Source organism: Neurospora hispaniola (assembly GCF_033458365.1).
Source record: "Neurospora hispaniola strain FGSC 10403 chromosome Unknown B0T23scaffold_2, whole genome shotgun sequence".
Lineage (NCBI taxonomy): Eukaryota > Fungi > Ascomycota > Sordariomycetes > Sordariales > Sordariaceae > Neurospora > Neurospora hispaniola.
This window is the reverse complement of record NW_026944407.1, coordinates 3,286,055-3,307,768: the sequence shown is the minus strand read 5'-3', so window position 1 is coordinate 3,307,768 and position 21,714 is coordinate 3,286,055. Positions and strand designations below refer to the sequence as shown.

The 21,714-nt window shown below is 53.8% G+C and overlaps 7 protein-coding genes across 7 annotated transcripts; 4 read left to right on the top strand and 3 right to left on the bottom strand.

Annotated features, from left to right (window-relative positions):
- The first annotated feature begins 105 nt into the window (after positions 1–105).
- B0T23DRAFT_374531 (glutamate decarboxylase) lies at positions 106–2,526 on the top strand. The gene is made up of 2 exons (XM_062836852.1): positions 106–348; positions 411–2,526. Exons 1-2 carry the CDS (start codon positions 331–333, stop codon positions 2,199–2,201), a joined length of 1,809 nt encoding a protein of 602 aa, XP_062695802.1. The 5' UTR covers positions 106–330; the 3' UTR covers positions 2,202–2,526.
- Positions 2,527–3,228: 702 nt separating this feature from the next.
- Positions 3,229–3,660, top strand: B0T23DRAFT_309769 (uncharacterized protein; the record flags this gene model as incomplete). The annotated part of the gene is made up of 1 exon (XM_062834544.1): positions 3,229–3,660. One exon carries the CDS (start codon positions 3,229–3,231, stop codon positions 3,658–3,660), a length of 432 nt encoding a protein of 143 aa, XP_062695801.1.
- Positions 3,661–4,097: 437 nt separating this feature from the next.
- On the top strand, positions 4,098–5,375 carry B0T23DRAFT_402651 (uncharacterized protein; the record flags this gene model as incomplete). The annotated part of the gene is made up of 3 exons (XM_062838694.1): positions 4,098–4,192; positions 4,545–4,892; positions 5,189–5,375. The coding sequence occupies 3 exons, from the start codon at positions 4,098–4,100 to the stop codon at positions 5,373–5,375; spliced, it is 630 nt and encodes a 209-aa protein (XP_062695800.1).
- Positions 5,376–6,266: 891 nt separating this feature from the next.
- On the top strand, positions 6,267–8,678 carry B0T23DRAFT_333488 (2-methylcitrate dehydratase). Its single transcript, XM_062835763.1, has 2 exons — positions 6,267–6,820; positions 6,978–8,678. Exons 1-2 carry the CDS (start codon positions 6,518–6,520, stop codon positions 8,370–8,372), a joined length of 1,698 nt encoding a protein of 565 aa, XP_062695799.1. The 5' UTR covers positions 6,267–6,517; the 3' UTR covers positions 8,373–8,678.
- B0T23DRAFT_86245 (TBC-domain-containing protein) lies at positions 8,582–12,776 on the bottom strand. The gene is made up of 2 exons (XM_062841904.1): positions 12,148–12,776; positions 8,582–12,078 (listed from the first exon to the last, which is right to left on the bottom strand). The coding sequence occupies exons 1-2, from the start codon at positions 12,568–12,570 to the stop codon at positions 8,950–8,952; spliced, it is 3,552 nt and encodes a 1,183-aa protein (XP_062695798.1). The 5' UTR covers positions 12,571–12,776; the 3' UTR covers positions 8,582–8,949.
- Positions 12,777–14,136: 1,360 nt separating this feature from the next.
- Positions 14,137–15,587, bottom strand: B0T23DRAFT_426637 (serine/threonine-protein kinase; the record flags this gene model as incomplete). The annotated part of the gene is made up of 4 exons (XM_062840004.1): positions 14,137–14,464; positions 14,531–15,071; positions 15,139–15,234; positions 15,302–15,587. 4 exons carry the CDS (start codon positions 15,585–15,587, stop codon positions 14,137–14,139), a joined length of 1,251 nt encoding a protein of 416 aa, XP_062695797.1.
- Positions 15,588–18,792: 3,205 nt separating this feature from the next.
- B0T23DRAFT_86184 (Endonuclease/exonuclease/phosphatase) lies at positions 18,793–20,808 on the bottom strand. The gene is made up of 2 exons (XM_062841903.1): positions 20,411–20,808; positions 18,793–20,352 (listed from the first exon to the last, which is right to left on the bottom strand). Exons 1-2 carry the CDS (start codon positions 20,563–20,565, stop codon positions 18,846–18,848), a joined length of 1,662 nt encoding a protein of 553 aa, XP_062695796.1. The 5' UTR covers positions 20,566–20,808; the 3' UTR covers positions 18,793–18,845.
- Positions 20,809–21,714: the final 906 nt, after the last annotated feature.

The window sequence follows — 21,714 nt, the reverse complement described above, 5'->3', positions numbered from 1 at the left end:
TTGTGTAAGTCGAGGTGTGTTGATGGAGTTGGCACTGCTAATGCATGCTCAGACTCCAGCCAAAAGTTATGTCGTCATAGGCTGTACTGTCCCGCAACAACAATATGATCCTACAAAATAGTAGCCATGATTTTCATAGGCAAGGAATATCGGGAAAAATAAAGAAAACATCACTATAAAACATATTGCGTCCATCGATCGGTCTCTTCTAGAGGTCTTGGCCACCTCTCCCCTTTTCGGAACACGGCATTGACTTTTCACTACCAAACACGCCTACATAGTTCACCAACTTGACCACTTCCCTAGACCCACATTTCACTCATACCCATAATGTCACTAAGCCGTCACGTAAGTTTGAGCTTCAACAACTCAAATTCATTGCAAATTGTTAACTTGCACAAACTCTACAGGTTGACCCCGAGGAGATCATCCATCACCTCAAGGACATCAAGCTCCAAGAAAAGGGCAGTGGAAGCCAGAGGCAGAATCACCTTACACCCTACAACAGCTCCTACGCCAGCCAAGAAGACATTCCCAAGTACAAGATCCCCGAGAAAGGCACTCCAGGAGACACCGTCTACGCCATGCTCAGGGACGAGCTGGACCTAGACGGCAGGCCAAATCTCAACATGGCCAGCTTCGTCAACACTTATATTGAGAAAGACGCCCAGAAGCTCTTTGTCGAGAACCTAGGCAAGAACCTCTCCGACAATGACGAATATCCCGCCATGATCTCCTTCAGCGACCGCTGCGTCAGCATCCTCGCCCATCTCTGGGGTGTCCAAAAGGGCGAAAAGGCCATTGGCACCGCCACCGTCGGCTCCTCGGAAGCCGTTCACCTCGGCGGCTTAGCCATGAAGCGTCGATGGCAGGAGAAGCGCCGGGCCGAGGGCAAAGACGCCTACAAGCCCAACATCATCATGGGCGCCAACGCGCAAGTCGCTCTGGAAAAGTTCGCCCGCTACTTCGACGTCGAGGCCCGTATCCTGCCCGTCTCGGCCCAGAGCAACTACTGCCTGGACCCAGCTTTGGTAAAAGAGAACCTGGATGAGAACACCATCGGCGTCTTTGTCATCCTCGGCAGCACTTATACAGGCCACTACGAGCCCGTCGAAGAAATCCACAAGATCCTCGATGACTTTGAATCGCAAACAGGCATCGACATCCCCATCCACGTCGATGCCGCCAGCGGGGGGTTCGTCGCCCCCTTTACCCACGCCAAGACAGGCGGACAGAAATGGAACTTTGAGCTTCCCCGCGTCAAGTCCATCAACGTCTCGGGTCACAAGTACGGCCTAGTCACGCCCGGTGTAGGGTGGATCGTGTGGAGGGACGAATCCTTTTTGCCCAAGCATTTGATTTTCGAGCTGCACTACTTGGGGGGAACCGAGTACAGCTACACGCTTAACTTCTCGCGCCCCGGTGCGCAGGTCATTGTGCAGTATTACAATCTCATCCACCTCGGGTTTCAGGGGTATCGCGCCGTGGTGGAGAACTGTCTCTCCAATGCGCGCTTGTTGTCCAAAGCGCTGGAGGCGACAGGGTGGTATACCTGCGTTAGCGATATTCATCGGCCGCCGCAAAAGCAAGAAGGTTCTGTGAAGTCTGGGTCGAGCGGTTATGAGAGGAAGAACGATCAGAGCGGCTCCGAGAGCCAGAATGATGACCAAAAGGCCGAAAGTGAAGAGTCCAAGACCCATGCCTCTTCTTCTTCGTTGTCGTCAAAGGACACCCCCGAAACGGACAAAAACCGCGAAGAAACCTCCGCCGACTACACCCCCGGCCTCCCCGTCGTCTCGTTCCGCTTCACCGACGAGTTCCAGCAAGAGTACCCGCACGTAAAGCAAGAAACCGTGTCCCTTTTGATGCGCGCCCGGCAGTGGATCATTCCCAACTACGCTTTGCCGCCCAACGAGGACCAGACGGAGATTTTGAGGGTGGTGATTCGCGAGTCGTTTTCGTTTGATTTAATCGATAGGCTTGTTACGGACTTGGTGAGGGTTACGGAGACGCTGAGGGAGAACGATGAGGTTGATTTGAGCTTGTTGCAGCAGCATCAGGGGGGACGGAGGAGGCCAATTACGAAGGACGATAAGAGAATAGAGAAGGAGGAGAGGGAGGGGGAGGAGAGAAAGGGGGAGGAAAGGGGGGAGGAGAAGGGGAAGAGGATGGGAGAGGGAATCCATAGAAGTGTTTGTTAAAGCTGGGTCTGGTCGTAATGGTTGACTGTAACGGGAAGGTTTGAGATCGAGCGGCATGTTGATAAAACAACAACCGCTCGTTCAGAGCAATGGTGAACCGTATGAATGTCTCGTTCTGTCGACTGGAACGTTCCCAGATACCATATAGGTAGACCGGCTACTAGAATGTGAAGACCCCTTTTCGTATCTTAGCACACCGTTCCCGATCCGGACAGGCAATAGGTTTTTTTTTATGTTTTGAGTTTTCGAGACTCAATCGGTAGACCACTGTGCCATCTAACCAAGCGGTTGTTGTTGGAAGGAGGAACCAACCAGGTCCCTTATATGGTCATTAGGGTGGGGGGTTATATCGGATGAAGGAGTGATAGGGAAGGCACGGCGGATGCGGTAGGTGCGGCAGGTGCGGCCGGCAGCCGGCAGCCGGACTCTGGAGTTCGAATGACAGACGAGGGCGGGAAGCGGCAATGAACTGTACCTACCTCAGATACTTTAGTGGACGATTCCATCGTCCTCCATCATCGTCGTCGAGTTACCTACCTCGGAATGTTTACCACCCCTCCTCTTATCCCAACCTAAACGGATTCTCAATCACCTAAAAACTCGGACGCCTACAATGTCACTCCTCAGACCGGATCGTCTCCCAGAACGCCCCAAATCCCCCCTCATCCTCGCTCGTGAAGCAGCCGAGGGTAAATCCAGAGTCATGAGCATCGATGCCGAAGCCGCCCGCACCCGCCTCGCCTTCGACAGCATGGGCTTCGACTTCAAGCTCTAGTACGGCAACGATGGCAAGGTCCGCCTCAACATTACCAGGCAGCAAGGAACCTCGCCCGACAGGCGCCTCAACGTACCCGTACCCCTACCAGGAACCAGAACCCCCGAGTCCTCCATTTCCGGGAGGTCTACCCCTACGAACGCATCCCCTCCCCGGTTAGCCACGCCAACACCCACGCAATCGCAACTGCAACTGCAACCGCAACCACAACCCTTTCTCTCCTCAGGCCGAGGCACAAGACTCAACATCGTCATGCTCGCCGTAGGCTTTGCAGACGATGTGCGCCACTTCACCGCCGTGGCTGTCTGGCTGCGCGACAAGTTTGGCCATCGCATCAGGGTAGCCACGCACCCGGACTACCAGGCGCAGGTCGAGGGTTGCAGGCTCGAGTACTTCAGCCTGGACGGCCGCTGCAAACAACACGGAGGACAATACGGAGGAGGATGTGGTGACTATGATGCTTTTGATGCTCAGGAATGGATCAAATCTCGCGGGCCGGCCGAGAGAGAAAAGTGGAGGGAGTCGGTGTATGCGATGCTGGAGGATTCGTGGAGGGCGTGCGTTGCGCCGTTTAGTGATGGGAGCCCGTTCATTGCGGATGCGATTGTAGCTTGCCACAAGGAGTTTGCGCATCTGCATTGTGCAGAGAAGCTGGGTGTTCCTGTTCATGTTCTTTCTCGGTAAGTTATGAGTTTGGCTACTAATGGGGTTGATACTGATGTGTTGGCTTGTACAGATGGCCCTGGAGCCCAACCTGCAGCTTTCCTCATCCTCTTGTATGTGTCAAGATCTGTGAAGCCAAACGGAACCTGGCCAACCTCTTCACATACAGTATCATGGAGATTATGCTTTGGTGCGAAACGGGTGAGACTATCAACAAGTTCAGAACAGAGGTCCTAGAGCTTGACCCGATAGACTTTCTAACCGCAGTCGGCATGCGACACCGGTGGAAAATACCCACTACTTACTTTAGATCCCGCACCCTGCGAGAGAAGCCTGACGACTGGGAGCGTCATATTTACTCCTTTGGCTCGTTCGAGGAGACAGCAGTTTCCGTACATAGGCGGCTGCTCGAAGACTGTCAGCCCTGTTCGCTTGTCAGCGGGGAGCTTGCGTCGTTGATGGCAAGGACCAAGTACACTCCAGTTCCTCTGTCACCCGTCAGCGCAGTGGCCGTTGTTCTGGGCGGAGCCTCGGAGATTGAAGAACTGCAACCGTATGTTTCCCTTTTGGATATGTTTCCCTTGCCGCCAGTAACCAGCTTCCCTACCTAGGTATCATTCCCGAAGATGGCAACTTTCGAAACATCGGCCAGACCTTAATCCTGATACCGTGTCAGGGGTCCAGAGGAATATCGTTCTCGGTCATCTAAGCCAGATTTCACCCATTGTCATCACCGAGATCTTGGCCCGTGACTTTTCCCGAATCCATGGGCATCCCCACGGCAACAGCTCAGGAAACATCAATGGCTGGCAAAGCGGGATAATTGCTGCTGGACGAGTAAGCTGCGCGTTTTTGTCCGAGCGATTTTGGTAGGAAAGGCACTCACCACATCACTAGAAACTGAGCCAGAACCTCTGGGACGGTCTCTCTGGTGTTTTCACCAGGCCCATCGCAGGCGCGCGCGAGGAGGGGACGGTCGGGTTTCTCAAAGGGTTCGGTCAAGGCCTCGGCGAGCTGGTGATGAAGCCAACGACCGGCGCTCTCGAAGCCCCTGGGTTCATCTTTCTCGGTTTCTACCGAGAGCTGGAAAAGCTAGGCAAGGCGGATAGCAAGGCTCAGATTGTCATGGGCCGCCTGGCGCAAGGAGAGGGAGAATATGTGAAGCTGCATAAGAGTGAGAGACAAAGGATCGTGACGGCCTGGCGCGTGTGTGAAGGCATGGCGAAGGGGGCGGCGGAAAATGCAGCAGAGCGGTAAGCCGTGGCCTCCTCAGCAGAGATATAGCCTAGACAATATCACCATGTTTCGCTTGACGTTGGTCTCTCAGCTTGCGATGTCCGATTCTCGTGAAACATTATGATCTTGCCGGTTACCCATGAGATAATATCATGATACCGATGACCGCCCGGACCAGGGGCATCCCAACTTCCCATCAGCCGAATGGCGAACTTCAAACTCCCGAGGGCTACGTAACTTTGTTATCACGCACCTCCTTTGCCGAGCCTACCCATCGTGCTTACGAGTGTAGATTGTTATCTCACACAAAAAGCGCCGAGACTAATAACCGGCTCCGTCTTTGGGGCTCCGCCCTCGCCCGGGCCCGCCACGGGACTGGAACCATACTGGAGCCGCTGGAGTTGCTGGAGACGTTGGAGCTCACGGGGGCGGAGATGGGAATGGATTCAAGTATGGATTGCCCGTGCATCACTGCGGAGACGGGCCACCGCTTGGGGTAAAGCCTGGGGAATCTGGGTGGACTCGGTGGAATTTCCCCTCTTCAACGTGTTGATTGCAGCCAATGCCCCCGGATATACTGGAGAGGCAGCGTCCACAGGGCTTCCAAGCAGCGGAAAGCAAGGAATATGACTCGTATTGACAGGTTTGACAGCCTGCGCTCGCCTGTCCCCCGCGCGGACGAGCATGCTAGATATGCGTGGGGAGAGCTCCTCAGACTCCGTCGCGGCGTGGGCTGAAAGGGGAACAACCTTGGAGAAATGGGGTGCTGTCAAACGTTGTATAAAACAAAGGCAGAAAAAGGAGGGGCCCCGTGTTTTGGGGGTGGAGGACATTGTGGTTCCCACTGCGATATGCAATCATTAATCAGAGTTTGGGGGGGTGAGGGAGGTGACTGAGGGGAAAGCAAAAGCATGTGAGGAGGAGAAAGGTGGCTTTTGTTTTGTTTGGGTCTGTAATGTCCCTAATTTTTGTCCTTTATTCTCATGGAAAAAGAAAGAGAGACGAGAACCTCAATGGATACCTACACACATATCAACGTCGAAAACAGTCCAACGAGGCTCGTAATGAGGCTCAATCGCCCTTTGAGCCCGTGTCCTGGCCGTCTTACACTACACTACATGACCCTAGCCGATCTTTTCTCGATGGACGGACGGTGAAAGGGGAGATGTCGTTGCTGTTGTATCGAGATGCCTTTCTGGGTTTAGTGACATCTTCTTTCCTCTTGCAAGACGGATCACAAGATGTAACACTGGGGAACTGGCCAGCGCCCGACACCTCTCTAGCCAGTCATCAACCAGCGCCCGGCCGAATGTGGGGAGAAGAGGTTTCGGCAGACCGCGGTAAAACACGCTGGTTGACCAATTCAAGCTCTTCCGTCTGAGCGACGGCGGCCACGGTCGAGCCGAGTTGGGGTCGGGTGCTACACTAGTCAACCCCGCGCCAATTGTCCCGCCTCCCCCAGGTCAAGAAGGTACACGCTGGTGTTGGCTCGGTGTGTTAAGCCGAGCGAGAGTGAAAAGAAACATAAAACGTCTCTTGGCTTCAAGTCTTCTGTTTGTCCGGGCACCTCACTCCCTTTCTTCTCCTTCTTCTTCTCCTTCTCCTCCATCAGCTTCTTCCTTACCTCTTCTTAAACACCATAATGTCTGCTGTCAATCGCGGTCTCCGCCAGGCGTCCAAGCAAGTGCGCCTATCCCAGCGTGTGAGCAACCTTAGCTACCCCAGATCCGCCAGTCTCCAGTCTGCCTTCAGACTCCAGAACTCTCCCTCCACTTCCACTTCTGCTCTCCCCAACACCCGCACCAGCAGCTTCTCTACCATGGCGTCCCTCCAGTCTGCCGCCCCTGGCGTCACCCCCTCGCCCGCCCACCACAAGGGCTATGACCCCGAGATCACCGACATTGCCGACTATGTCCTCAACAAGAACATCGATTCGGAGCTTGCTGTAAGTTCCGTCCCCTGCCCGTCAAGTTATTTAAGGGAAAAAAAAGCCCTCAATCTCGAGGAGCTTTATATAAGATGAATTGGTTATAAAGATCGGACGAAAATCGAACTAAACCTACATGTGCAAAACACCACATGCTAACCGCCAATGTTCACAGTTCGACACTGCCAGATGGGTCTTCCTTGACACCCTTGGCTGCGGTCTTGAGGGCCTCCGCTTCAAGGAGTGCACCAAGCTCCTCGGTCCCACCGTCCCCGGCACCGTGGTGCCCAACGGCCCCAAGGTCCCCGGTACCCCCTACCAGCTCGACCCCATCAATGCTGCCTTCAACATTGGCACCATGATCCGCTGGCTCGACTACAACGACTGCTGGCTCGCCGCCGAGTGGGGCCACCCCTCGGACAACCTTGGCGCCATCCTCGCCGTCGCCGACTGGATCACCCGCACCAACAAGGCCGGCGGCAACCTCGCCAATGGCAAGCAGTTTACCGTCCGCGATGTTCTCGAGGGCATGATCAAGGCCCATGAGATTCAGGGCTGTCTCGCTCTCCTCAACTCGTACAACAAGGTCGGTCTCGACCACGTCGTCCTCGTCAAGGTCGCCTCCACCGCTGTCGTCTCCAAGATGCTCGGCCTCAACGAGAAGCAGACCGCCGACGCCATCACCCAGGCCTGGGTTGACGGCCAGTCCCTCCGCACCTACCGCCACTCCCCCAACACCATGTCCCGCAAGTCGTGGGCGGCCGGTGACGCCTGCCAGCGCGCCGTCAACCTGGCCCTCAAGGTTCTCAAGGGCGAGCCTGGTGTCCCCACCGTCCTCTCCGCTCCCGTCTGGGGCTTCTACGACGTGCTCTTCAAGGGCAAGAAGTTCGAGTTCCAGCGCCCCTACGGCAGCTACGTCATGGAGAACGTTCTCTTCAAGGTCTCGTACCCCGCCGAGTTCCACTCCCAGACCGCCGTCGAGGCCTCGGAGAAGATCCACGCCCAGCTCAAGGCCATGGGCAAGTCCGCGGCCGACATCAAGGAGGTCACCATCCGCACACACGAGGCCTGCGTCCGCATCATCGACAAGCAGTTCAAGCCCATGGACAACTTCGCCGACCGCGACCACTGCATCCAGTACATGTGCTCTGTCATGCTCACCTTTGGCCGCCTTACCGCCGGCGACTACACGGACGGTTCCGAGGCCGCCACCTCGGAGCTCGTCGAATCCCTCCGCAAGAAGATCAAGTGCGTCGAGGACCCCCAGTTCACCGCTGACTACCACGACCCTGCCCTCCGCACCATCTCCAACGGTCTCACCGTCGAGCTCAACGATGGCACCTTCCTCGATGAGGTCGTCGTCGAGGCGCCCCTCGGACACCGTCTCCGTCGCGAGGAGGCCAAGCCTCATATCCTGGCTAAGTACAAGCGTCACTTGGAGCCCCACTTCAGCGCCGACAAGGTTGAGAAGCTGGTTGCTCTTGGCCAGAACCCCAAGGAGTTGGAGGCTATGTCGGTTGATGAGTATGTTGATCTTTATGTCAACGAGAAGAGCGAGTTTGCTCAGTAAATATGGCTTTGTTTGACTGGAGCAGAGAGGAAAAAGGATGGGAGGTGGTGCATTACATAGAAGCGATCTTTGGTGTGCTTAGAATGGCGTGAAATGAATATACCATTTTTTTTTTCTTTTTTTTGGTTTACATATATTGTTCTGGTCTTCATACTGGCTGGTGATTCAAAGAAAGGGATTGTGAACTGTATCCTCTGTGGGAACTCACTTGATACTCAACCACAGACATCATTACTGGGACTGATATGATTGTCACCTATTGTAAAACTAAGCAAATGCCTATAATGGAAAAAACCTTCAGAATGATGACCTCCTTGCCAGTTACAATAACCAAAAAGACATGATGAACCAAACTCCCTATAGCAAGTTTGCGGACCTAGTAGACTAAAGGCAAAAAGAAAAAAAAAGAAAAACAAACAAAAAAACAGAAGACGGTTAAGCCCTTCATATGACCTGGCAATAATACCCCATGCACAATCCACAGTAAAGTATACCTCTTAAGATGCCTGAACCACGCACAGAAACCCCAACAAAAGGGGCCACCATAATGTCAAATCATGTTCTTGTCCAACGGTTCCTAACCGTCAAACTCGACGCCCACAACCTTGGCCGTACCACCGACATTCGCTTCACCTCCTCCTCCCAAACTACCACCACTCCCTTGTTGCAGCTGAGCCTCAGCAGTAGGATCACTAGCCTCTGCATCCGCCCCCGTCAATAAATCTCTATCCGAACTCCTCACTCCTCCACTTCTGATCCCCGCCGCCGACCCTCCCGCGCCGCCAGAATCATTCCCATTACCGCCAAGCGACAACCCTTCAACAGGCCCACCATCATCCTCGTCATCATCTTCATCATCGCCGCCACCACGATTCGCGCCGCCCGGCTTGTGCTGCCCTGGCAGCGCATTCTTCTCGAGCTCTCTCTGCGCCTCCTCCATGCGTCTCCTCACCTCTGCTGCGACACGCATTCCATCCGTGACGATATTGTCCAGTACGCCTCTTAGACCGCGTCCGGCACCTGCTCCTCCTTGCTGGCTGTTTGCTCCGCCGGCGCCGCCGCCGAAGAAGCCCATGTGGGAGAAGGTGCTTCCTAGACCGCCCACGCCGTAGGACGACGAGGCAGCGTTGGAAGAGTTGCCGCTGGACATGTTGATGCCCTCTACGAGATGGAACGAGCACGGAAAGGAGGACTCGAAGAATTGCTCGAGGAGCTCGTCGGCCAGGACCACCATGCGGAAGGTGGGCAGGGTGATGTGCAAAGGGTTGTTGGGGTCGAGGGCGATGTTGGCCTTTTCCGACTGCTGGCGCGAGACGCGGCGGCGGCGGTCTTCGTCGTTGTTGGAGATGGACGAGGGCGCGGTGGATGGGTCGAGATGCAGCGAGGAGGGCGGTTGCAGGCTCGAAGTGGCGGTGTCCTCGGAGCGCTTGGCCGGGCGCGGGCTGGCGGTTGGGGAGTCCATGGCTAGGAGATCGTCATCGTTCTCTTCGTCAAAGTCGTCGTCGTCGTCACCAATGGCAAAGGCATCAGGGTCTGCCAAGCCCTGGGCGGCATCGTCGTCATCAATGGAGATTAGGTTTTCTTCCTGATGAGACGTCGTCTGTTGTTGTGCCGGTTGCTGGCTGTTTTGGTTGTTGGGATGGTCTGGGTCTGCGTACTCAAAGCATCTCCTGATAAATGCACTGACGCTCCCGAGAAATCTCTCGTTAACAGATTGGTCGGGCACTTCATTTCCAGGGGTCACCATGCCCTCAGTCATCATCCCGTTAGGTGCTGTTGCACGATCCAGTGTACCCTCCAATCCCCGACGTGATAGAAAGAGCAAAGCCTCGGACATGCGCAATATGCCTTCACGATCAACCTTGCCATCTCCATCATCGTCATGCAGTTCAAAGAAGTAGTTAATCGTTCCCATGATATCACGCTTTCCTTTGATGCGGGCCAAGCCAGTAACAACGTTCTGGAGGGTGAGCGCGGAGCTGGAATCAAAGTCCCATTTCCTGAACAGCCTTTGGAGGAACTCGTGATCTGCTGGTTCAGGACCATTACCCCAAGGAGACATGGATGATTCGTTCTTCCGGAAACTGTTGTAGAACCCTCCCCCGTTACTGGAACCGGTGTCACGGCGAGACTGAGTGGGGGAGTCCGAAACAGCCCACTTGGCGATACCCGCGAGGAACTCTCTGAAGGCATCGTAATCCATCAGGCTTGTGCTCGGACCCAGCCCAACTCGCCCCTTTTCAACATTCCCCTCGTCCACCATTTGGCCGATTCTCGATATCCTGTTGCTCTTGGCTCTCCTTGCCCCTTCCTGCTTGATGATGAGATCCCGTTGCTGCCTCTCGTACAACACACCGTAAAACCTATCGTATACCGCACCGAGCTCATCGGTGCTAAGAAGCTTGCTTTCTGGGCCCAGGTTCCGAATGGCCGTCCGTTTGGCAAAGCTCTCAATGTTGTTCAACACTGCGTCCTTGTTCTTGAGGCGCAGCTCTGTGATTGTGCTGTGTGTGATGCCAGAGAATTCCTTGAATGCCACCACCATTAACTCCTGAAACCTGGTAACAGCTCTCAGCTTCGGATTTTCCGACTTGGGGTGTGCCGACTCATCCAGCCGAGCGAAATAATTCTTTAGTACCGAGATGAAGGCACCGTCGTCAGAGGCATCCAGTAGCTCCTCGCCGTTTATCCTTAAAATAGCCAGGCCAACCTGGAACAGTACCTTGGGGCCCTCCACGAAGAAAACATCCAAGACTCTGAAGGCAAAGACCAAGGGCATGGAGTTGATGTACAGTGATAGGAACCACGGAAGAGAGACCACTGAAAGCTGCACATCGCACTTCACCAAGTGTTCCCACAGGATGGGCATGGTCCTCTCCACAAGGGATTCGAACACCTTCTGATCCAGGAGGGTACCATACATGGTGGTGGAGTAGTAGCCAGGAACCAGCCGGTCACAGAGAGTCGACAAGAGGAAGAAGGCCTGCGCTTCCGACATGTAGATCAGCAGCGCGGCTACCACGATGTTCATGGCCTGGCAATAGCCAACGTCAGCGTTGACCCAGCTGTAGGCGGTCAACACCCGGCGCAACCGGCCGATACCTTCCTCGCTCTGAAACCCCGGATACTCCGGAAGACTTCGATTTAGGTCCTTCTCAATTTCGTCAATCGCGAGCGATTCTTTCCCTGAATGCTTGGCGAGCGTATCGGCATACAAGGTCGGATTCTCTAATCGCAAATAGACGGAGCCTGATGTGAGCTCCCAAATTTCGCCCCTTAGCCGGTTTGGCAGACCGACTCTGATGAGCTTATGGAAGGTAGGTTGACGGATCAACGTCACGTTCCGACCGTTGTCGCGAAGGTATTCGGCCCACAGGCGCATCTTTGCTCGGTCTCGCAGCTTTTTGGGATCACCAGGGTATCGGAAGATCATGCCGAGCCCCGCGTCGGGCGGGTTGGCGCTTTTCTGCTCCTCGGGTCGTAGCAGGTATTCCGAGTAGCATTCGCCGATGACCTTTTTGAGTTTGCCGACATTGCCCACGGCCGCACGGAGCCCCTTCTTGAGACCATCGCAGAAGCGCTCGCAAGCGACCCGTGTGCCGGCAAGCTGAATAGTGATCCGTTGTTCCCTCACTTCTTTCTTGTCCTTGTTGTCCTTGAGAGCATCCTGGCTGATTCCGTTCCATGTTGTTATCGCAAGAGCAAACTGTTATAATCAGCACTGGTCTAGGCATCCTTGTTTGTTATCTTGTTGAAGGGATGCATGGTATCCTACCTGGAAATTCTGGCTGTGAAGGCGCTCTACCCTGCGGATAGAGCTTAGAGGGAAGGTGAAGCCGTTACCGCTGGGTCCGCCGCCATGAGTCTGACCGGTAAATGCCGAAGAGGTCGAGGTGCTAGCCGACTGCAGGAAGCTCGAAGGCGTGGTGGAGAAGCAGAGGTAGGCCTCTGAAAGGTGCAATTTCCCGGCGTAGTGGAAGCCCCTATCTTGGTCCTTGCCGCCCTGTGTCACGTTCGAAGGAGGGATGGTGAGCTCGGCTGTGATCTCGTAGAGCGGGTGTTGGGAGTCGGGCAGCCGAAATTGGCTCTGGAAGAGGGAGGCCTTGGACGGGTTCTTGTCGGAATCGGTCAGGTTCAGGCCCTGGGTCGGATCAAGCAGCTGTTGTGCCTTTTGCACAAAGCTCGATAGGTTCAACATTGCTACTGTGGTTGCGCGAGCTCACGGCCCTGCCATCAAGAGGCAGCTTTGTGTATGTATGCGGTTGTAGATGATGGTATCGAGCGGCGGGCAGCGGAACGATTGGCGGGCTGATGGCGGTCGATCGGAAGCTCAGCTTGGCGGCATCGCCCGGCAACCACTTGTTGCTTTTGCAATGTATGTACGGCGGGAGAAGTCTCGGTGTAGACGCCGACGAGAAGCGAAGAACAGTAGGATAATCGGGTATATGTGGTCGGAGTAATGGGGAAGTCGAATGGGTGGTGTAGAGTGGTGACGGTGGTGACGGTGGGTTGACCTTCCAGTGCCCTGGCTCTGGTCTTTGTGGGATTTAGCCGAGCACTAACTCTTGCAGTCTGTTGTGATATGTTGGCCGGGGCTTGGGCGATCTGTGTTATTTCAAGAGATGCCAGTTGGGTGAAGGTGTCGTCAAATGGGTGGTAACGACTGGCGCTGTAGTGGTCTGTGTGCGGAGGATGTTTGCGGCTCGGGCAGTTGAGTGGGATGGATGAAACGAAGGTGGCATCTGATGGAGATTGAAGCGATGGATGGAGGTTCCTCTTCCGTCGGGTCCTCAGCTCGTCCCCCATTGCTTCAGTGCCTCGCCCCCCAGTTTGTGGGGACCTGTCTGCCCTGCTGTGTTTCAATCATACAGCCCAGGGCAGCTTAACCCGTGCGGGCCGGGCGGGCAACGGCCTCGCAGCAGTGGCAGCAGTGGCAGCTTCATAGGTACTGTAGAGGTACCTACCTCTAGAGGTAGCTTTCTACGTACCGACGCAGCAGCACAGGGCACCCCCTACCATGTACCGAACGTTCCTGACGTTAGCGTATCTATTGCTGTATGTAGATTCCCTGGGCTTCAACCTCTTTCCAGAGGCCCTCCTAATGCATTAGCTATTACTCAATCATCAACAAGCGGCGAGGCGAGAGAGACTAGACTGATCAACCATCTACGAATATATTGAACTCATGCCCACGTATTCCCTCTTTACTATACCAGCTATGTGTAGCGTTCTTCGTACCTCTACCCTCTAACAACGTCAAAATGTCTACCTAGACATAGAGCTCTGACTCTCTGATGTGCGCTAGGTAGGGGGGGGGATATAATATCATAAAAAGCATCAAGTAACCCATAAACCCGCGACGCCCTTCCCGTATCGTCCTGTAATAACTCCGTGCCCGTCTCTTCCCATTTCAGTCAGTTCTCATTCTCGAGAACGACGAAGAGTTATGATATGAAATCCACCAAAGACAAAAACTACACTCATAACCATTCCTTGTCATCGCCGTGCTGTCGCCTTTGACCGCGGTCCAACCTGACACACTGGAGACGGGCCTGGCTACTTGGAATGTCAAGCATACCCGTCTCCTCAATGTCAAGCGAGTGACTTCAAGCAGTAACACCACATGTCCCATCCGACTGATCATATCCGAATATTCTTCTGCCCAATTGAGCCAGTAACCCAGCTCGAGATCTTCTCAGGAACCCGCCTGGGCCCCAATACTTGGGCGCTTGCGCAATCCCTTCGACGACCTGAGGCTCTTTCACTAAAAGTCCCCAAAGTACTTTTCGTACTTTTCAAACATCTCATCCGTGTACGCCTCATTGTTGACGTCCTGCTCCGGGTAGACGTCGAAGCACGAAGCGTCGCCGGGGTGACTTAGGTGAGGAATGATGGGGCCCTTGTGCCGTCTTTGCTCCACAGCCTCCCAGTCGACGCCCTTGAACCATGGGTGCGCCTTCACTCTTGCCGCGCCGCCGCTCATGTTGCCGAGTCGCATGGACCGATCGACGGTGCAGAAGGACCGGATGATGTCCTTTGCTTCTTCGCTGATTTCTGTTGACGAGGGGAATAGAACCGGCTTTTCTACGATTCTGACTTGGGTGTTAGTGACGGTGAACATGCATCTGGAGCAGCAGCTCAAATTGGGAATAACTCACTGTCTGTAAATCTCTAGGGGATTGTTGTGATAAAACGGGGGATAGCCCGTCAGGAATTCGTATATCAGGATCCCCAACGCCCACCAGTCCACCGCTGTCGTGTGGCCTTTATTCTGAATAACCTCGGGCGCCAGGTACTCTGGAGTGCCACAAAGGGTGTAGGTCTCGACCGGGCGTTCAACGTCCTTGTACCCCAGCCGCTTGGCAAAACCAAAATCGACCAGCTTAATGTGCCCATCCGCATCCAACAGCAGATTTTCGGGCTTCATATCTCGGTAAGCTATCCCACCCTGCTCTTCGTGGAGGTACTCGAGCACCAGCACAATCTCAGCCGCGTAGAAGCGTGCCATCTCCTCGTCGAACCGTCGGTATTTGCGCAGGTATGTAAACAGCTCTCCGCCGGGAATGTAGTCGAGCAGGAGGTAGAGGAAGTCGTGGTCGGAAAAGGAGGCTTGCAGACTGGTGATGAACGGGTGGCCTGTTACATCCTGGAGGATCTGCCGCTCGTGGCGCACATGGTCAATCTGTTTTAGTCTGATCACTGTAATCACGTATTAGTGATCCTGACGCCCGACATTTTCCGTTTTGATAACTCAAGCGAAACTAACCTTCCGTCTTTCTCAAAATCTTCAATGCGTAAACCTTTTGACGGTCAATTTCGGTGCCATTGGCTGGTCGGACGAGTACCACACGAGCAAAGGTGCCTATCGCCCGTTTATGAGTGGTTAGCAACACAGTCCGTGAGGCGCGTTGGAAGTCTTGGAACCGTACCAGTTCCTAATGTCCTTATACGGTGAAAGTCGCTCAGCCGGGGCTTGCGCGTGGCCATCTCGAATCCACCACTCGTATCATTATTCTTTTGCGTTTGTGATGGGTCATTTCGGCGTTGGTCGTTCTGGTAAGAGTGGTGCTGCGAGAGCATGCAGGGATGAAGTTGCGGTTGCGATTGCGTCTGCTGCTGTTGTTGGCGCTGCTGGGCGGCTGCAAGTAACCCCTTTGCCTGCAGTGGGTGTAGCCCACCGCCAAATGGGTGTGACGAGGCGACGGTGGCCGCCATGTTGGATGCGGACCAGTGAGTGACTCGGAAAGCGGCAGCTATGTTTCCGTCTTTCGAGTCGTCCGACAAGATGCGTTTGGAGGTATCGACAAAGGTCCCTATGGTGGCTAAGTGGAAGAGGAACGTGAAGGTGGAAAGGCAATGCGTGGGGTAGACGTAAAAAGCGCCCGTGGCCAGGTTGCTGTTCCGCTCGTGATGTTTCCCGAGATAGCTGAGGTGATAGCACTCGGTATCAGGCCACCAAAGATCATGCGAGACTGATAGATACGGAAGAAGGGCCGAAGGGGAAAATTCCGTCAACGCCGTAACCAGTCAAGAGGGCGGATCAAACGAAGACGTCCAGAGGGGATATACGGCAAGCAAAAAGGGTAGGTGGGTGTAGTCGGCGAAGAGCGTCAGGGGTTCAAGTTGTCGAGCGTAGTGTCTAGACTATATGTATATGTATCGAGATTGTACTTCTGTGAGCCACGGGCAGAGTTAATGGCAGATCGTTACAGTGCTGTGCCGGGGCGGAAAGTGAAGAGATGGGGACAGAGTTTAAAGAACGGGAGAGGACGTCCATGTGGTACTTGGGTTACGGCGGGGTTCTTGACATAAGTTCGTTGGTTCTCGGGTAGAGGTCGGGCCCCATCCGGCCCAGCGGGATGCCAGTGACGAAGAGCAATAGAGAAAAGGGAAGGTGGGAAACTGGAGTCCTGTATAATCGTGGGACTAAAAGTACCTTACTGAACCTGAGGCCCGGCATGGGTATGAAGGGAACGGTGTGAACAGACAACGGTCACGATCCATTGCTTCACTTGGACACCCACCCCATCACGACATCAAATGCCTATGGTACACCTTAGCGTACCTTATCCCCGCGAGGTTCAACGAGTCTTGCTGGTGGAACGGAGTTCTCTTCCTGACGGACTCCTCACTGTCCACCAGGTAGTGTACCTAAAGATATCGATGTGTGCAGTGATTCACGCGCTTCGCAGTGGGGGGGGGGGGGGGAATGGTGGGATGAGACCTGGGGGTGTGGGCATTGTGGGCAGTGTGGGCTTTGTTTGGGAGCGATGGCGGCGGGGATGACGTTGGTTTCTGCAGACCCCAGTTCTCTGCGCGACATCTCGTGGGCCTGGATTGCCCTGAATGTCGCCCTGAGATGCGAGAGGCACGGTTCTCTGGACAAAACGGACCGATCGGCGGCGAATCACAGCGAATCACGTCTTTTACAAGTCCGAGACGGGACCCGGAACTTGACGAAGGCTGCATCTACCATCTATTAGACTACTTACATGTGTAAAGGGCGGCGAGGGCGGCTTTTTGCGAGGTGTTTTCTTTTTCAATGTGAGAGAACAAAGAGAGAGAGGAACAAAGTGGACAAGTTTCGGTTACTTGGGTTCCTTGACAAGAATACAACACCAGATACAGGAATAATGCACGGTGATACACTGAGCGCAGGGAAACACAGACTTTAAAGCTACCTGTAGTTCTATCACCACGGTGACCCCAATGATCCATTTCATACACCACTACCTCTAGCTACGCTACAAGCTAAGTGTACTACATTGTAAAGGATCATTTCAGGGCAATTTCAATCTAGGAAAGAACCGGCTCGACGGTTGTTGATATTCCCGTCCTCGTCAAGGATTTGCTGCCGGGACCCTCCGCCGCCAGCGCCTAAAACAGCCGCACGACCCGGTTTGAATCGTAATTGCGGGGTTTCTCAGGCACCGTTAGGTAGTCCGGGGTTCAAAGAGGAGCTCACGTATCCTACCTACTGCTGCGTACACTGCGTCAGCGTACAGAAAAATACAGGGGATGTCGATGTCCATCTCGATATCCGTTTTCCTTGGACGACGTCGTCTAGAATACTTATTTTCAACAAGTGGCGGCTGCCATGCTCGCGGCGTTCCTGTTCGTTACGTAGACGGGGAGCCGCCCCAACGCCTGTAACCACCTCCGGCTGTACCTTCCTTCCCGCCCGTGCCTGCTTTAGACTTTCCGTCCCATGCTTCCTAGGTAGGTAGGTACCATCGATGCGTGCTTCATGAAGGAGTGGAAAACCAGCGGCACCTGCCCCTGAAATCTCCAGCCTAAACGCTGGTCGTTCCCGTCGTGTGACAAATTGGTTGCCGTAAGGTAGCTTTTCAATCTCCACGCAGGGTCTTCTCCAGTTCCGCTCCTATGTAAAACGAAAGTTGCGGGGCTTCCTTGTACAATGTACTTAACCCCCCATGACATCAGACACACAGGTACATGCCTAGGATGGCGGTGACTTGCCACAACTGGGAATAGCTTCGTGTTACATTTCGAAGCACTGGCACCTTTTCCGTCCGAGATAAGTTCGGTTTTGTAACGCATGTGTGTGATAGTCAGTGACGGTTGGCAAAAATTGGCCGTTAATCTCCGATGCCCAATTCGGGGCCATCCGCCAATCGCCAAGAACCCCCCCCCCCCCCCCCCGTCTGAAGGTTGAAAACCACCATCAAAATGAAAGAACGGAAGCGTGACAAACTCAGAATAGGGAACAATTCAGTCAAACTTCTGGTATTTCGTGTATTCTGTACATTAGATTCACGATAGAGCTCGTCTTTCTCGCCATGCTGCAGACCGTTACAACATCGATCCAAGAGGAACCAGTGTCGAAACTCTCCTTACCCACGCTCACCACGATATCCCATCACCTCGTGTGCCTCGTGTGGCGGGCTCCTGGCGGCCGTGTTGAACGAAGGGGATTTTGTCCATGCGTATGCATTTTCTGATACGAGGGCGCTGACTCGTTTGGGTCGCTCAGACCTGACCTCTTAGCTTCTTTATCTTTTTCCTTCCAAAAAAAGTTCTTGCTTTGGACATTGTACGTGGGTGATCGATGCCACACATCTCAGCACGCTCGGATGGGAGCTTATCCGAAAATCTGATCTGTATGCCTTCTATATTGTTGATTTTGCTAGGCTGTCCAAGTGGACAGGCACGCAATAATGATGCATATTTATAACCGGAGAAGGAGAGGTACACAAACAAGCCTCGAGGCAAGAGAATCTATCTTCTTGAGAATGACCACGCTGATCCATGGAAACCCAACCCTCCTCAGATCTCAGAAGTGCATTGTAGGTATATCCTCCTCTCAGAAACCATTAGGTTGCTCATGTAGACGTAGAGGTTCGTAACCATTCCGTACCCCCCTTATCCTCGTGCCCTGTATCCAAGAATTTGCAAACCCAAGAAACCGCCCATGCATCCACATTCATCGTAACTATCATCAAAGCCCATTTACTACCAATCGCGTAACAGCCACCAAGTCCCAACACCCATAACCAATAAAGTAGCCAACACCAGCGCTCCCTCCTTCGTACTCCAAATGAACGCCGTCCACCCCACCACCACCTCCTTCCTCCTGGCCGCCGCCCTCCTCTCCCAAGCATGTACATCCACGGCGACCGGCATCGACACCCTGGGGTCCCTTTTCCATTCTTCTTCTACTTCCCGTTCGCTCTCACCCTCGCTAACTAAAGGTAGCCTCATCGCCTCCTCCCCCAAAACCGGCACCTTCGCCCTGAAGAACACAGGTCGGTGATCACTCGTCTCCACAACCGGCAGAGAATCGTACACTTCCACTTCCACTTTCACCTTTTCCCGCTCTGCCTCTGGCTGCTGCTCTAGCTCTGTTGTTGTCGTAACCCAAGGCGGGACATCCAAATACAAAACCCTGTCACACCACCCTGGCCACCGATGGCTCGCAAACCGCCACGGCACCTCCGGCACTCCATTCACTTTATCCCCTCTTTTCACCGCTTCCTCATTAACCGCCTCCCCCTTGACTGGATGGACGTCGTATTTATATGTCGGACCAAAGGTTATCGGCGCCTCGGAAAGGCCGTGCATAGTTCGTCCGGCTTCGCGCTCTTGGGTAAGTTGGTCACGAGGCAAAAAGTGGGAGAAGTGGTTGCCCGAGGAAGCATCGAAGGAAGGGTAGGTGGCGAGGGGAGGGGGTGTGGTGGTGTCAATGCGGTAGTTGAGGTCGCCAGCTAGGAAGAGGTGGGAGGTTGGTTTAAAGATGGAGATTTGTTGGAGGGTGGATTCGTGGGAAGCGTTGGGTCTGGGATTGTCGAGTAGGGGTTGGGCGTCAGAATCGCCATCGCCGTTTCCGTACGCGAGATCGGTGTGGTCGTCGGCATCGGCTGAGCTGCTATCCCGAGTACGAGCCACAGGCGCCGTGTCCCCCGCCCCAGACCTATCCGGCGTCGACCGCGCTGCTCGGCTTTCGGATGGGAACTTGCCGGCGGGCAAAACGCTGCGCGGGTTAGCGAAAGTCAGGTCTGACACGATGCTGCGCCAGTTGACGTTGCGCTTGTTGAGGTTCCATTCCATCGCAGCCAGGTGTGTGGCCACAAAGGTGAGTTCCGTCGTCTTTGCTTGTTCTGTTGTTGTCGTTATCGCGTTGTCATTGCCATCCACGACATCGCTCCAAGTAACCCGTAACCCTACCGCACCCTTGTTGCCCATATCCGCGGCACCAAATCCACACTCTGCTTCTTCGATCTGCTGGATCTTGGAAGGGTCGCGGGCAAAGAGCAGGATTGCTGTCATCCCTACGTTTTTGGCCCGGATGAGCTTGTATGGGTCACCACTGGCGCCATCACTGCTTGTCCCGTATTCATCGGCCTCTTCGAGTAGTTGTCCAGCTGCGAGGTTCAACGCCTCCCCGTACCGAGCGTAGTACGTGTTTAAAAAGTAAGGGCCGATGAAGGAGTAAGCCAGCGGGGCTACTTCTTGTAGAGAGCTGGATATCAATGGTGAGCGGAAGTTACAGCATCACTTTGGATTGGATGACTACTCACAAAACAACCACGTCCGGCAACGTATTGCCGTTCCCTTTTCCTACACCTTGCGCCGACAGAGCCGCTTTCAAGTGCGCCGCCCAAACGGCGACATTGATGAGATTCTTTGCGCAGTTGAAAGTGAGGATGAAGAGGTCAATAGTTGAGGGCGTCATTTTCCGCGATCGCGTAGCGAGGGTCGCGATGAGGGCTTGCTGAGTGCTGCTGGCGTGATACGCGCGTTTGTTGTTATTGGTTTCTCACCAAATGAAAGGTGCAGCTGTTGTTGTTATTGTTGTTGGAGAGGAAAGTGCGCTTTGGTCTGTTGACACTAAACGCCCCCGATATGTCAAGCACACTTAACGTTGAAGTATGGATAGATATCTCTGTGATGTATGTATGCTGGATCAACCGATATGAACTAGAGTCTAGAACCGAGTCCTCCGGAGCACAAGATTATGTGTTGCGCACGAGAGGTTGTCATGAATCGGCTGATTAAGATGCTGTTGAGGTATCGTTATGTGGGGTCCCGAGTGTGGCTTGGCTGGGACTAAATGTCTTGATTCCCTGCAGTGCCGTTCGTGTTGATCCAAGACGAGACGAAAGTTCAGTCGAATCCAACAATTCAATTGGTGGGGCGAAACAGGTTATCAGGGCGTAGTTTTATTCCAGTAAGGCCTCCGAGTTAATGAGTTGAAGTGTTGACGGTTTCTTGACTCTTGAAAATTTACGGAATCGAATAGTCCCAACACCAGATAGCTGAGCAGAGCGCTTGCCTTCAAGAGGTTGAAATGTGGTGAGAGAACACAAGTTGTTGAATCGAATCACGAACAAGGATTGAATCCGGGACAGGTATATCCAGAAGCCGCAAGCTATAAGTGATAAGTGCCGCATCCAATTTTTTAATTTCTTTTTTTTCTTCTTATTTATCATCATATCTTTCATGTTCCCATCGCCGCGGTACACCAGCCCTCATGCCATGATAGGATTATAGAAATGTTGTGATTGGACCAGAGGTGTGACGTAGACATTACAGCCTCTTTCAGACACCGCTGTTTCGCTTGTCTTAGGGTCAATTCGGCCAGCCCGTACGCTGGTAATCAAGGCTGAGCCGTCGGTGGCTTCACCAGCACATATAATCAATAACCCCATTTGGACAGACTAGAGAATTAGGTAATTGCAGAACAGCATGATTATCTTGCTCAAGGAAGCTATATGCACGCAGACACAATTTCGGCAACGGTCCAATATGGGTAAGATATAAGACGTGTATTAGGAGAACTAGCTTGAATTTTATGTTGCCCGAGCTCTTTCCACGTGGTGTA